A 14,425-nucleotide genomic window follows, 5' to 3' on the forward strand; every position below is an offset into this window, starting at 1 on the left:
ATGCAAAGAATTATCAGTGAATTAATCTATAATTGGACACCAAATAAAATGCATATTTTTTTTTGTTAACTCTGAATCTTTCTTTAACATTACTTTATGTGGAGCTGGCAGTTACTGTTTTCCAGTGTGCCAGGCACTGGCACTAAATCTGTGCCCATCAGGTACAACTATTTCTTTCTTTCTTGGAAACTTGCCACAAACTAGCAGCCAATGGCTCGGGGACTGGCACCAGTCCAGGAACCACCATTCGGCTAAAGCACCGCTTTAGCAGAAATGAGTCTCACCTGCAGCAATACTTATATCTATATTTAGCTCACCTTTACATTTAAAAAGATTCAACCACAAATGAGAATTTGTCACGCGACACACAAACATGCGAGTAACCAACGTAGAAGCAAATTTAAACAACTGAAAACTTCATCAGCACAGCAGTTTATCACACAAATAACCTGACATGTATGAAAAATCAACTAGCCTCAGGGAAGGAGACTGACTGGATGTGAACACTTCATAATATATAGAATATGTATATGTCCTCTGGCCTACAACTGGCTACATCTCACACATTGCTGAAACCCTGTATCTTCATTAGCACAAATAAGCAAAGAAAAACTATGATCATACTCTTTTAGGCTCAGATCAGACTGAAAAACATGCATAGCATAAGAAAGAGTAAACACACATCATAGGCTGCAGACTGCAGCACTTCCCTCAGCCCTTGGAGTGTCATGTTCCTGTTTCCCAATGTTTGCTTCCCAAAATTTAGCCAATTGTTGCACACAAACAATAAAACTAAAAGCAAAACAAAAAATGCTTCAGCAAACACACAGCCACATTACAATTTTTAGTTAGACTATGCTATTTAGGGGATGAATTGTTAAAACTGTATTTTCTGTGGTACAATTTGGGATATAATTCCAAACTGCTAGTCCCCAGTCCTCATGCAACTGACTTTCTCGGCCTTGGGATGCTAAGTCTTTGGGCTGACATCTGGAGAATGTGTCCTTCTCCCTTCTGCTCCTGTGGCTGAGTGGAAAAAGAGCTGCTCTGTGAATTTTATAATCCTCTTTCTAGTTCAGCCTTCCCCAATCTTTTGCCTTTCAGATGTTCTGATGCTCTCCATTCCCAGCCAGTATGGTCAGTGGTCACAAATTCTGTGATTTACACAAAATATCTGAGAACACCAGGTTAAGTAAGGAAGCCCTGGTTTATTTCTGATTTAATGGCTGCTGATTATGCATTTAAAACAGTTTAGACTCGTTTCTATGATTTCTCTGGAAGAGCTTTAACCTCCTCATCTGTTTCCCATGCTGGACCACTGTGTGGTAAGCTAAGAGATGTCACTCCTGTGGTAGTATAGCTGTGTCTTCCTGGTTGCTTGTCCTGGGTTCCTCTGTTTCTAGATCCAGCAAAAGGTTACTTTTTGTCATCTCAGAAGTTTTGCAAGACATAACTCATACAGTCATCCTCCCAGAAGAATGCTGCGGTTAGTTCTCCCATACTAGCCACATAAAGTTTAAACAATACAGAAGTTGGACGCACTGGAGTAGCAAGAAGGAATGTGTAGCCTCTTGTGTTGAGTTTTTGCTGTCTTTGCTATTTGTGAAGGAGAGCAAATTACACACGAATGAATGAACATTTAATGTAACTGTCCCAGACATAGATTACTGCAAACCAGTGTTCCCTCTAAAGCAATGGGAGGATCAAGGCTAACATAATTATTTGAATTATTATATATATTTTTTTGGTATGAACAAATGCACCTAACAAAAGTCTAGGATCAGGTGAAGTCCATCATCCTTCTTCAGTACTATGAAATACCTCAAGAACTTGTTCAGTATCTGAGACCTGGACATGTGTTCTATAGCTCTCTTGTGGAAATGGGTGGAAAACTCCTCTCTAAACACTGCAGATGGAGGTCTGCTGACAAACTGTCCCATTGGTGCCAGAGATCTATTTATTCACGTAATCACAATTCATTATGTCAAACACCCAAGAGTCTGACACAATTACCTAACAAGCAAATGCACAACATGAAAATCTCATCCCAAAGACTGCTGTTGAAGAAGGAAAGCTGGCTGAAGAAGATATCAACATGGTGGGAGAACAGGGTCAACACTTGGAAAGATCAGAGTGTTTGAATATGAAGAGAATGGAACACAGGAATGATAGGTGGTGGCACAGACTGAGATTGGATTCACTCGAACACCAGATCAGCTGTCCCAATTGCTTTAAGCTAGTTCAAGTACCTTAGCCATAAGCAACATTCGGTCAGTATATAGATAGTTGAGTTTTTTTCAACCTGATGATGTTCACATGTTGCTAGAAGAAAAGGGCCAGTCAGTTGTTCATCAGACTGAGGTCCATCCTCCCCCTCATTGGTAATGTGATGTACCAATTCCTCTAAAAAGTTATAAGCTCTCTGTTAATGAACTCTTTGTGGCATCCCACCATCCCATCTCTATCACTATATCTTAAATCTGCTTCGAACCGCAAATTTTTGGATCATCAATATAATGACCAGCATTTTTTTTCTTCCTCTACACTTTAACCTTTGGAGACAATCATTTTAAAATGGCAAGCATCTATAGTGTCTATTAAAGTCAAGACATAAACTTTGGCAATATCATTGATATTTGTAGACAGATGAAAGTGGGAAATGACAAACTAGATAGCAGGGTTGTATAGGCTTTTTTTCTTTAGCAAACACATTTAGTAGTTATGATGTTGTTTGAGAAGACCTAGCAAGGAATTAGACGTTTGTGCCAAATATCCACACCAATGTGAAATTAAAACTATACTGTGTGTAATGCCTGTTTATTGGACCTAATCAAGTTCTTATTCTTATTCCACAAACAAGCTTTGACACAGATTATGGTTTAGTGGGAGGATAGCACACATCATACATGTTTTGTTATAATAAACCATTTCAATAGCTATATAAAATGAGAGGTCTAATATCTAATTAACAAATTGTAAGCCGCTTTGATAGCCTTGGCTGAAAAGTGGGGTATAAATAAATAAATATTATTATTATTATTATTATTATTATTATTAAATGTAATATGTATTCTTTAAAATTTAATAATTTAACTCAAGATATACTACAAAAAGAATTTAAATATACCTTTGTTCACAGTAATATAAGACTCATAAAAATAACTAGCTAGCTACTAAATCTTATTTTATCTAAAGGTTGCAACAAAATCTAAATGTTATTTTTTAAAACTTAAACCCTGAAAGCCATGGTGAATAACCAAAGCAGACAAATGTCCCAAAAATTATTGTTAAAATATAATTAAACTATTTACATAATTAAACACATTTAAAGTTAAAAATCCTTGCCATCAGTTCCCCCAACTGTTTCTGTTGGCACAGAAAAGTTTCCACCTGCTGACAGAAGAAGCAAGGAAAGTGTCAGCATAACCTCCCTCAAAATGTTCCAGAGGCTGGTGGCAACAATCAAGAAGGCCTTTGGGGAGTATGACTGTGGTTTTATAGAGAGAATGGACTCTCCTAGAAACCTCAGCACTCAGACATGCTTATATGAGAAGATATGGTCTATCAGGTAGCATGGATCTAATCTGTTTAGGACTGTATAGATCATTACCATCACTTTGAACTGGGGTGAGAAACAGGCTAGGAGCTAGGCTTGTGACAAGAAAGTCATTTGCTTCCAACCAGACTCAGTTAATGATCTGGCCGCAACTCTCTGGACCAGCTCAACTTTCTGAACATTCAAAGGCCGCCTCAAATGGGATGTTATCAAGGTATGTATCATATGGCCAGATCAAGCATCTCTATCTTAAACTGTGCAAACACATTCCTCTCCCCACCAAAACCCAAGCATCCAGGCTAAGGACTGAATCCAAGAACACACCGAGAGAGGAAAAAAAATTCCTGCACAATCTTCATCTTTCCCCCTTCTCCTCCTTTCAAATACCAAACATTTATGTCTTGTTTAAATTAAACTACAATTATTTGCTCTCATCCACTCAATTTCTATCAATAGTTGATCCAAAGTATAGTAACTCTGACTTTTTCAATTTTCTCATTACCTAGGATGAATTCTTGTAGATCTTCCATGGTTATTACTTTTGTTTTCTTGATGTTCAACATTAAAGCTTACCTTGGCACATTCATCCTTGACCTTGTTCAATAATTGCTCCAGGTCTTTGTTGGTTTCTGCTAGTAGTATGGGTATAATGTACGTAAGATTGTTGATATTTCTTCCTCCAGTCTTCACTCCTCCTGCCTCTGAGTCTAAGCCTGCTCTGTGTATGATATTTTCTGCATACTGTATAGATTGAATAAATAGGTGATAGAATGCAAGCTTGCCTGACTCCTTTGCAAACTGGGAACCATTCTGTTTTTCTGTATTCACTTAAGTTGGCAGCCACTTGTCCTGAGTACTGGTTATGGATCAAGACAATGAAGTGTAGTGGTACTCCCATTTCTTTGAGAGCATTCCAAAGCTTTTCATGATCTATGCAGTCAAAAGCTTTGCTTTAGCCAATAAAACCCATGTAGATTTTCTTTTGGAATTCTCTGGTGCACTCTATTATCCATCATATGTTTGCAAGGTGACTCCTAGTGCCTCTTCCTTTCCTGACTTCAGATTACACCTGCAGGATTTCTTGCTCCATATATGGTAGGAGTCTTTACTGTAGAATTTTGAGCATGGCTTTCCTTGCATAGGAAATTAGTGCAATGGTCCTGTCATTATCACAATCCTTTGTGTCTCTTTTTTATGTGGGAGAAAGAATACTAATCGCTTCAGGTCTGTGGTCCACTGCTTTGTTTTCCATCTTTGTTGGCAGGTTTTAGTTAGAGCTGAGCTTGATTCTGTCTCTGTGGCTTAAAGTAGTTCTATTGGTATGTCTTCTGCTCCTGGTGATTTATTCTTCTCTATTGCTTGAGTACAGCTTTCACTTTGCTTTCCAAAATTGGGGATTCATCTTCCTAACTTTCTTATTCCCATATGTCATTTATCTGTGGAGAAGCCAAAAGGAAGAACTTTGTATTGGTAAAGCTCTTGTCTGATCATGAAGCAAAGGAATTTGTGGTGCTGAGAGTATTCATTGTGAAGATTGATGGATATGAATCAAATCTGCATGATGGATTCTAGGCTGCCCATCTTGAATTTCTTTGGACAGATGTACATATTGACCGAGCAAAGATCTAGGATGGGTTGAAGGATGCCATCTCATGTCAGAACTGTGAAGTACCTGGAAAAGACACCATCTCTTTTGGATAGAGGTGGAATGTTTTCCACAGCATCCTTACATAGCAAGGTAGAATTGTCCCTCTGAACCCTGAAAGGAGTAGTATAAAAAAAAATGCCAGTTGGAGGAATACTTGAGAATTCTACAGCATAAACCAGATGTATAATGTCCAGAACCCACAAATCTATGCTCCACCAGATGTTGAAGTGGCAATCCAATTTTGGGGCCCATAATGGTAGTGGGCCTGTCAGACTGAACAATGGATTCGGTGATGTCCTGCATGTGAAGTCAAACTCTAGACTTGGAGGTTGCTATAGACTTCTTGGACCACGCAAGAGCAATATTGACTCAAGTGAAGGCTGTGAGAATATACCAGTCTGCCTTGATGGTGATTTAGACCCGGCAAAAGAAGAGGAAGAAGTACATCTTCAGGAGAAGCAGATTTACCTCTGTTGCTGATGTTGGGTCCCAGTTCATTTTGTGGGCAGTTAATCTTGCTTTATTAATATACTCCATTGCCTCATCAGTGCTTGCATGAAATAAGTCAATGCCACCAAAAGTGAAACCTGCTGACCTCAGCCAGGTATAATGCCTTAAAGCTAATATATTTGACATCACCTCTGTCACACAATCAGCAGAATTACACACAGACTGCATCTACTGTGTTGCCAATGTGATTACTTCATACTGCAGTTACAGGACAGTAGTTTTCTGTTCCTCTGGAAGTGAGGAGAACATTGGGATAAAATGGTTGATCATGTTCTGCTGTGTTTCTTGTATTATAAGAATATTCATTCCTAATGTATTGATCCAATTTTGGAAAAATTCCCAGACAGACTTGATGGCTTATATTCCTCTCTTCTTTGTTCAGATTCTTCTAAAGAATCTGTGTTAAAGATTGCCAAGTATTTTATACCAGCATGTTCCACTAGGCGTAAGTTGGTCAAATCCCACTGTGGCCCATTCTAAGCCTATTGAATGTTATCTGTCATTAATATAGCAGCTGGCTGCTGGATTGCCACTTAAATATATACACCAAAATTCTTGTACCTAGGAACTGTTTTTCATTTTGATTTTCCACTATGTTCTGTCTGCCCTTTCACTTTTATGATTGAACTGTGATTGTAACAAAGTTGACTGACTGGAGAAAAAGATCTGAGTATTGGACTCCAGAATTCTGGACATCCCCCAATGGTTTCATGTACATGCTAAATAATATGGGAGGAAGGGTGGAAGCATGAACTGTATCAAAGCTAAAGATTTGATAATGAAGCCCCATTTCAGTGAGATGGTCCAGCAGAACAATACTATGATTGATGATAATGAAAGTTAACAAGAAGATCAGTATAACCAAAAGGACACACTCCCCTTGTCCAGTTCCCAGGCTATTTTATCCAAGGTGACCATAGCAGTCTCTGTTCAGTGACTAAGCCTGAAGTCTCCCTTGCTATACTGGATACAGCATACCCTAGCAAAAGGCCATTACCAATCCCAGATGTTGAGAACAAAATCAAAAAGGGGCAACCCCCACATTTCATTGATATACTATTTTATTTTATTTTAAATTATAAGGCACTCTTCAGCCTCAAAGGATCCCAAGGCAGCATACAAAATGCTGTAACAACAAATATCATAAAACAATAAAATTATTAAACAGGAAAGTATTCAACTAGCAAATAAAAAAGACAGCAAAAAATCTGTATTTACAGTGCATTGGGAGAAAATATCATTTTCATTTTATACCCCCAGTGCTAAGTGTATCCACTACATGAGGATGTTCCAAAGTTAGGTTGCTATCACAAAGAAATCTCTCTCTTTTTAAAGCGCATAATGTATTTCTCTGACTGATGATACTTAAAGATCCCAGTACATGGACAGGATGATATAGCACATGCTCCTTCACATATGTGGGCCCAAATCGTTAAGGGCTTGAAAGGTGACTAAAACAATCTTGAAATGGGCTTGACAGCCAATAGGGAACCAATGTAATCCCTTAAGAATTGGTGCAAAAATGATCCAATAAAACAAGCCAGACTAATTCTACTTCCTAGACTCTCCAACTATCAAAACAATTTGAAGTTTCTGAACCATTTTCAAAGGCAGCTCCATATATAAAATCTTTATAGTAATTCAACTTGGATGATTAGAGCTTGTTCTCTCCCAGATGCCAAGCCCATTTTTAGATTTTTTTAGTCAAGGAGAATCAACACACACATTTTCAGTGTTTTGATCCCACTCACTTCTTCCCTAACTACTAGTTCTCATTTCCTATGAGTTGTCAGGTCCCTAATTCTGTTACAGCATATTAAAGCTGACACATTTTATCTTACTGCCACCTAGCAGTTTCAGATAAAATTGGTTGATTCTACTGAGTTTGTTTTATTCTTTGAAGTAAAGAGCAACAGTATAGTACTGGTACCGTATGATTTTTCCCAAACAGGAAAATGCATTAAACCTCCGTTTGTTTTTAATGCCGTTTCAATGGGTGTCTGAAGTCTGCAATGAAGTAGATGAAAATCAGTAATTTGAAAGAAAGTAAAAATAAGAAGTACAATCACCCCTCCTTTTCATGGGGGATCTGTTCCAGACCCCCTCGTGAAAACAAGAGTGTCGCTTATATTCAAGCACCATTGGGTTTTAATATGGGCACGGGTACACAGCCCATTCATTCACCCTCCGTTCGTCCCTCACACGTAAGCGAGGGACGCAAGTCCGATGACCGCGATAATGGAGGGAGGACTGTATAAGGTTTTTTTGTTGAATTTTGGAAACTGATTCCATATACAGTAGCCACGTGTGACACAGCATTTATTTGTCAAATGCCACTATCTCCCTGCCCTCTTGGCAGTTTTCCCCCAAAGAGGTTTCAGGGACTCTATGGGGGAAATGGGCAAATACAGTGGGCCCTCGCCTTACGCGGGGATCCGTTCCGGATCCCTCTGGGTAAGGCAAATTCCGCCTATGCTCAAGCCCCATTGTAAGCACTGCCCCTTCCGCCCTGCGCACCCTGCAGCTTGAGTGCGTATGCTCAAGCCGCGTAAAGCGCGCCCGCGTATGACATGGGCGCGCTGTAAATATAAAGTGCTGCAAGATGCCTGCTACTTGAGCTCCAATCTAATAAACTGTTTTAATTTAGTAACGCTTGACTGAGAGGTGTGTGTAGATGCTAGTCTTGTGTTATATTAATACAACAGAGCTCCTTACTTGCAGTTATATGAGTCTCACAGATTTATGCAAAACAAGAGCATACAAGAATGTGTACAGAGCCAAAGTCCTGAAATGGTTTAATACTTACACTGTCATAACTTTTCTGGAAACCTGATCATCATCGTCTTCACTTGAGCTGCTACAAGTGGCCTCAGAATCTAAACTCTCTTCCATCTCTGATAACACTCCCGCTGTAGAATGAGCAAACACCTTGATTTCACCAGTATCATGTTGCGTATCTTTAATCACATTAGTGTCTGGATTCAAGCTTTCCATTTTAATTGCAGTGCATCTGTAATCGTTGCTACCTAGAATATTGTTTGGATCGTGAAAAGTTTTCATTCTCTGTAGCTGATGTCTCACAAAGCATTTCATTTGCTGGTCACAGTGTTTAACAACATGCTTTGCCAAAATAATTTGCAAATGTTTTTGAGTTCTTTTGGCTCGGTTGAGCAAGATCTGTTGCTTGTTTACACACTCAAGTAAGCGAAAATTCAATTCCTGTGCTTTGCTACTGGGACTACAGTTCATTGTTGCTTCCAGGACATCATGGTGCACTTGATGCAATAAATCTCCTTTTTTTGTCTCAGAATTTACAAATAAGGCCTTCCCCAAAAAGCCATTCTTACGATATAGCTTACAATTAGGAAGCTGCTTCTCTTCTTCATTACTAGATTCAGTTAAATGTGAATCCAACAGTCTCCCCATATCTGGTATGTTCTCTGCTGCGCTTGATAAAGCTTCCCCTCTGACCCGTTCCCCAGATTCTGAATTAATAACCTGGCTGGAGTTTTTATTCACACTGTCACCTAAAGGATTTGTCATCTTGGAGCAATTATGTTCTTCAGCGTTCCTTGGTGTACAATTTTTATTATTTACACTGAAAGGTGAACTGGGGTTCATAAGTAAAGGATAATCTTTTGAAGACTGAGAATCAAAGTACTTTAAATTAAAACAATCAGTGTTATGGTTAGCCTGAAGCGTGGGAAGTCCCAACACAGAGCAAGTAATCTTTGAAATAGAACCATCCTTCATCTTCTCTTTTACTGGCCTGGCACTTCCCATTCCTAGGGTTTCACTGGATTCCATAGCTCCTGAAGACAAAGAAGGTGATAAGTAGATACCATGACCTTTCATTGCTTTCTCTTGGAGAGCTGGTGTCATAGCTGTTGTAAACAGTTTACAATAAACCTGTAAGAAAAACAAATATGGTATAAGAGTAACATATTTTGATCTTTCTGCTGTGGCACTGCATAACTGGAACATAATTCTAAATAGTATTTCAATTTGTTCTTTGGAAATCATTTGATCAATAACTGATACAGAGTGGTAATTAGGAAAGTTTTGCAATGTGCTCTTGGTAGGGTAGCCGTATTTTCTATTTCCTACAAAGCATGCATTGTGATACTGTGCCACATGTTGATTAAATCCATGGCAGAACCATACTCAAAACCACAAGGTTGCGAGTTCAAGACCAGCAAAAGGGCCCAAGCTCGACTCAGGCTTGCATCCTTCCGAGGAGGGAGCTAAAATGAGTACCCAGACTGTTGGGGGCAAATTAGCTTACTTGCTAATTAGTTTACTTGCTGTTCACCGCTATGATCTTTGGAATAGCGGTATATAAATAAAACAAATTAATTATTAATAAAAAGGACAGACAGCATGATAGAATATGTCAACTTTCAATAGGCAGTAACCAATCTTATTCAGAAAAACTGTTCCTTAAAAATGCTACATGCAAGTACAGTCCTCCATCGGTTTTCGCAGAGAATCAGTTCTGGACCCCTCCCGCAAAAACGGAAAATGGTGTATATTCAAGCCCTATTGGCCTGAATGAAGGCGCACCCCCACTATCAGTCCTAGTAATACAGAAAATTATTTTCTCTTCAATAGTTCTCCATAATGTCAAGCAAGTCTAAGGCACTCATTTTCATAAATGAAATGCCCCCATATTTTAACCCCTCCATTCACCTCCCGCAGATAGTCAAGGGACATGTATCCTAAGTCCACGAGAACAGAAGGAAGATTGATACGAATACAGATAACGCCTCCAGTTCCTCTAAACAAGCACTACCTATGCCCAACTGGAGATTTTCCACAGTTTATAAGAAAAAGCCTGGCATATAAAAAGCATACAAAATGTATGCTAACAAGTGCTTGCTTGGTCTATTTACCATATATACTTTACCATAATTCAACCTCATATATAGGTCGAGGGCAGGTTTTGAGGCCAAAAGTATGGATTTTGAGATGACCCATGGATAAGTCAAGGATAAAACCTAGGTGCACATAGGGATGCCATAACCCTGCTGTGCCCGTGCTTGTAACGGTTTTTGCAGTTTGGCACGGTCACAGTCTGGTTCACTCTAAATCCTGGGTTTGGGCCCGGCCGGCAGCCATCACGCCTAAAGGGAACACTCATCCCCTTGAGGCTGGCTGGCCAATGGCACAGCAGCTGGAGCGGAGCTGTTTCCAGCCCCACTCTGCCATTGGCCAGCCTCAAGGAGGAGGTAGACCCTTGGAGGAGGAGGGAGAGTGAGACTCTGGGCCAGCCAGGGGGAGGGAAAAGCACCCTTTCTTAGTGCATGGCGAGGAGAAGGAGGAGGGGGAAACAGGAGGAGGAGGAGGTGGGTGCCCATTTTCAAAGGTTCCCCCCCCCAAGAGCACTTTCTGTGTACAGTAGAGTCTCGGTGAAGAAGCATGGGATGTCGGATTGGGGACAAAAGTCCCTCGCCTTGCCTCCCCCTTCCCTCCTTCCCTCCCTAGTTCCCTACTTACCTTTCCTGCTTGGGTCAGGCTTCTCCCTTTGTCCTGAGGAAAATGAAGCCTCTGAGGAGAGGCCTGGGGCTGTCCTCCACAGCCACCAAGTCCTCACTCCTTTCCCTTCTCTTCAAAGGGCTCCAAAAAGAGCCCTTTGCAGGAAAGGGGAGGTCCGGGAAGAGCAGGACCGGGCTAGTGCCCAGGTCTCTCCTCTCCTTTCCTGCCTTCCTTCTCTTCCCTCCAAAGAGCCCTTTGGGGGAAAGGGGAGGTCTGGGAAGAGGAGAGTGGCCTCGGAGGACAGGCCTGGGCCGAGCACACAAGTCCCTCAGGAGCCTGCGTCCTCGGTCTAGGCTTGTCCTCTGCTGCCCAGGCTTCTTCTTTCTGGGGATTTCCTCTCCCCCGAAGGGGTCGGGGGGGAGAGGAAAGTGAAACTGGGAGTGAGAGGTTTGGATCTGCTTTAAAAAAAAGTGTCCTACATTTGAAAATGTTGTCCTACATTTGTCCCGGTTCGGAGGTCCTGATTTATGGCAACCCTAGGTGCACATAACAAAGGATCTAAAGGATGAAGCAAAGGAAAACAATGCCAAAGTTCTTACAAAATTCGAGCAGGCATAACTGTTTGTGCTCACTCTAAAGGCTGGATGGATGAGATAAAGCAGGCCACAGATATGGAATGATAACAAATCACTGATTCCCACTGCCCAAAACAAACTTTGGTTACTATTCTAAATAAATCCCGTCATAAGGTAGGCGTAATTCCAGACAAGCTATTCAACCATAATTGTCAGAACATGACAAAACCACTGTATTGACTTCTGTAAGTTGAGATATCTTGTTTTGCTGATTGTAAAGCAGACAACACCCACAGTGTTTTCCCCTGTGAAAAACTGTTTTGAGAACTGGGAGACACTTGAAAATGGAATAAAAAATGGCACAGAGATCTGCATTAGAGAGAGGAGTGGGGCAAACACTGGATGCTAAATTTGTGAGAGAAAGTGCTTTCTGCTATAGCAAAGCCACTATCTGAAATTCTTTGACACCAATACTGTATTCAATTTGGCATGAGAAAATGTGATTTACATGACCAGATGCTGAAATTTCCCTCCAGCAAGATATACTTTTCTGAATGTGTAGGCACACAGGGGAGAAAGTGCCATATATTTAAAGCTCTAAAAATGTTGTTGACATAGCACTGGCTCAAAGCTACAGCAAGTATTATCAAAATAAAACGTACTATGCCAATAAGGTATTAATAATGTGTTTGTCGGTTTTTCAAAAATAAATAAATAAATAAATATTTGTTTTCTCCCCCCCCCCCATGGCTTCAAAATTTCCAAATGTTTTCTATCTCTATTGCTGATGGGAACAACATCTTATATCGAACCAATTTATTTTTCACATGTAAATGAACTGTGCTCCCAATGGAAAGTATGATGGGAAAATGTTTCTGGCAACGTTGACGTTTTAAAGCTGCAATCCTAGGCTGAACCTGCATTGCAGAAATAATCCATGTTGACACCACCTTCACTGCCATGGTTCAATGTTATGAAATTCTGAGAAACGTAGTTTTGTGACATATTTAGCCTTCTCTGTGAGAACTCTGATGCCACAACAAACTACAGTTCCCGGAATTCTACAGCACTGAGCCATAGCAGTTGAATTGGTATCAAACTGGATTATTTCTGCAGTGCAGATACAACCATTGACACAACTGTTAAGGACATGGACATATGGAACACAGAAGGACATGCCTCAGAAAAATGTGTACAGGATTTCAGTATAAAACTGTAATCTTGCACATTTACTAGAAATGAAACAAGGATATGGCTGTAAAATATTTTTTCTATGACTTAATACAGAATATTTCAGTACAGTTTGCTCCTAAAAGCCCCACTGGTAAATGTGAATCCTTTAGATGTCACATCTTTATTAAAATAGCTCTGAGCCATTTTTGCTCCTATAAATGGCATTAAATAGACGTACATCAGATACTGCCAACATCATTCCTTTGTAGGAAATGACTCCCTCAAAGTTCTCTTGGTTGTGTCCCCATAAAACCACTATCTTTTTACATTCAATTTAGGAAGCAATTCCATGCTAAAGTTACACTAATTTAAAAGTCAGTCTAAGTCCCCAGATCAGCATAAGCTGAAGTGTGCTACCTGGGGTATAATGCCAACATATTAGGAACATAAATGCATAATTTGCAAATATTGTTCAGGAGGCATGCTGAGAGCAGCAAATTTAAGTCCAAATCCTATTATACAGACCTATGATGAAAAAACATTTCTTAGTTTTTAATATATATTTGAGTGCCAAATTAAAAAACCAAATTCCCATAAAACCAGCATACATTAAAAAAAAAAGGTTTTATGGCCCTCAATTTTGCAGGCCTATGTGATTAGTTTCAATTACAGCAGACCCATTGAATGTATGGTGATCTGGTAAGTTAACTTATGGTATACTCTTTAACTCCCTATTGTAGCTGAAACTAAATAGGATTCAGGTCACCATTTATCTTACATTCACTCAGGATGGGCTTCTGAACAGAAGGTTGGGCCAGGGGCTCTCCCAATATCAAAGCTCCATAACTATAATGACTGTAGCCTCTGGGCTACACTTCATCTTTCACATGGATGAGAAGCCGGGCTTCTAAGATGTCACATTATTTCTGGTTACGGGGAATGAAATGTGACCATGTAGTCATTCAAGATGGAAATGTATGGATACGGAGAGATGCCAGGGCAACAGCTAGGCGATCTGTTCAGTACAGCAAATGCACATAGGGAAGGTGTGGCTGGATGGACTGTGTGAAGTAAATGTACAACCATGTAAATGTATAACTATGTAACAGACAGTCCATCAACTAAACAGGACAACTCTCTCCCTGACTGGATGAGACACTGGTTGAGATCCAAGATCAGAAGACATACCATAAAGCTCGGCACAGGCAGAACTAAGAAACATCTACTCTTCACTCCCTGCAAAACCCGTATTTTAGCTGCAGGAACCCCCTGCAACACTGCCTTTTACTGGCTGGCAAAGGGAGGAAATGACAGAGAAGCATTCAGTTATATTTCTATAACACAGCAACAAGGTATCCTCTGGACCTCCTAGGGTTCTTCCAAACCAAGGATAAAATTCAATGGGACTAGGAGCCTGGGACAATTAATAAGCAGAGTCCTCAAAGGAGAAGACGGTCGCCAGAGGACAAGTGCACAGCAGCAGTGGAA

At 40.2% G+C, this 14,425-nt stretch overlaps 1 protein-coding gene across 8 annotated transcripts in view; it reads right to left on the reverse strand.

The window, feature by feature from the left end:
- KANSL1L (KAT8 regulatory NSL complex subunit 1 like) overlaps positions 1–14,425 on the reverse strand; it is a 51,857-nt gene that overhangs the window by 30,868 nt on the left and 6,564 nt on the right. For all 8 annotated transcript variants that reach the window (XR_006101917.1, XR_006101906.1, XM_042449301.1 and 5 more), the window contains exon 2: positions 8,521–9,623. Coding sequence is in view for 6 of the 8 variants with exons in the window: in XM_042449301.1 (XP_042305235.1) it covers positions 8,521–9,596 (1,076 nt within the window). In the remaining 2 variants the exon portion in view is untranslated. The remainder of the gene's footprint in view (positions 1–8,520; positions 9,624–14,425) is intronic.

This window comes from Sceloporus undulatus, chromosome 1 (assembly GCF_019175285.1).
Source record: "Sceloporus undulatus isolate JIND9_A2432 ecotype Alabama chromosome 1, SceUnd_v1.1, whole genome shotgun sequence".
NCBI lineage: Eukaryota > Metazoa > Chordata > Lepidosauria > Squamata > Phrynosomatidae > Sceloporus > Sceloporus undulatus.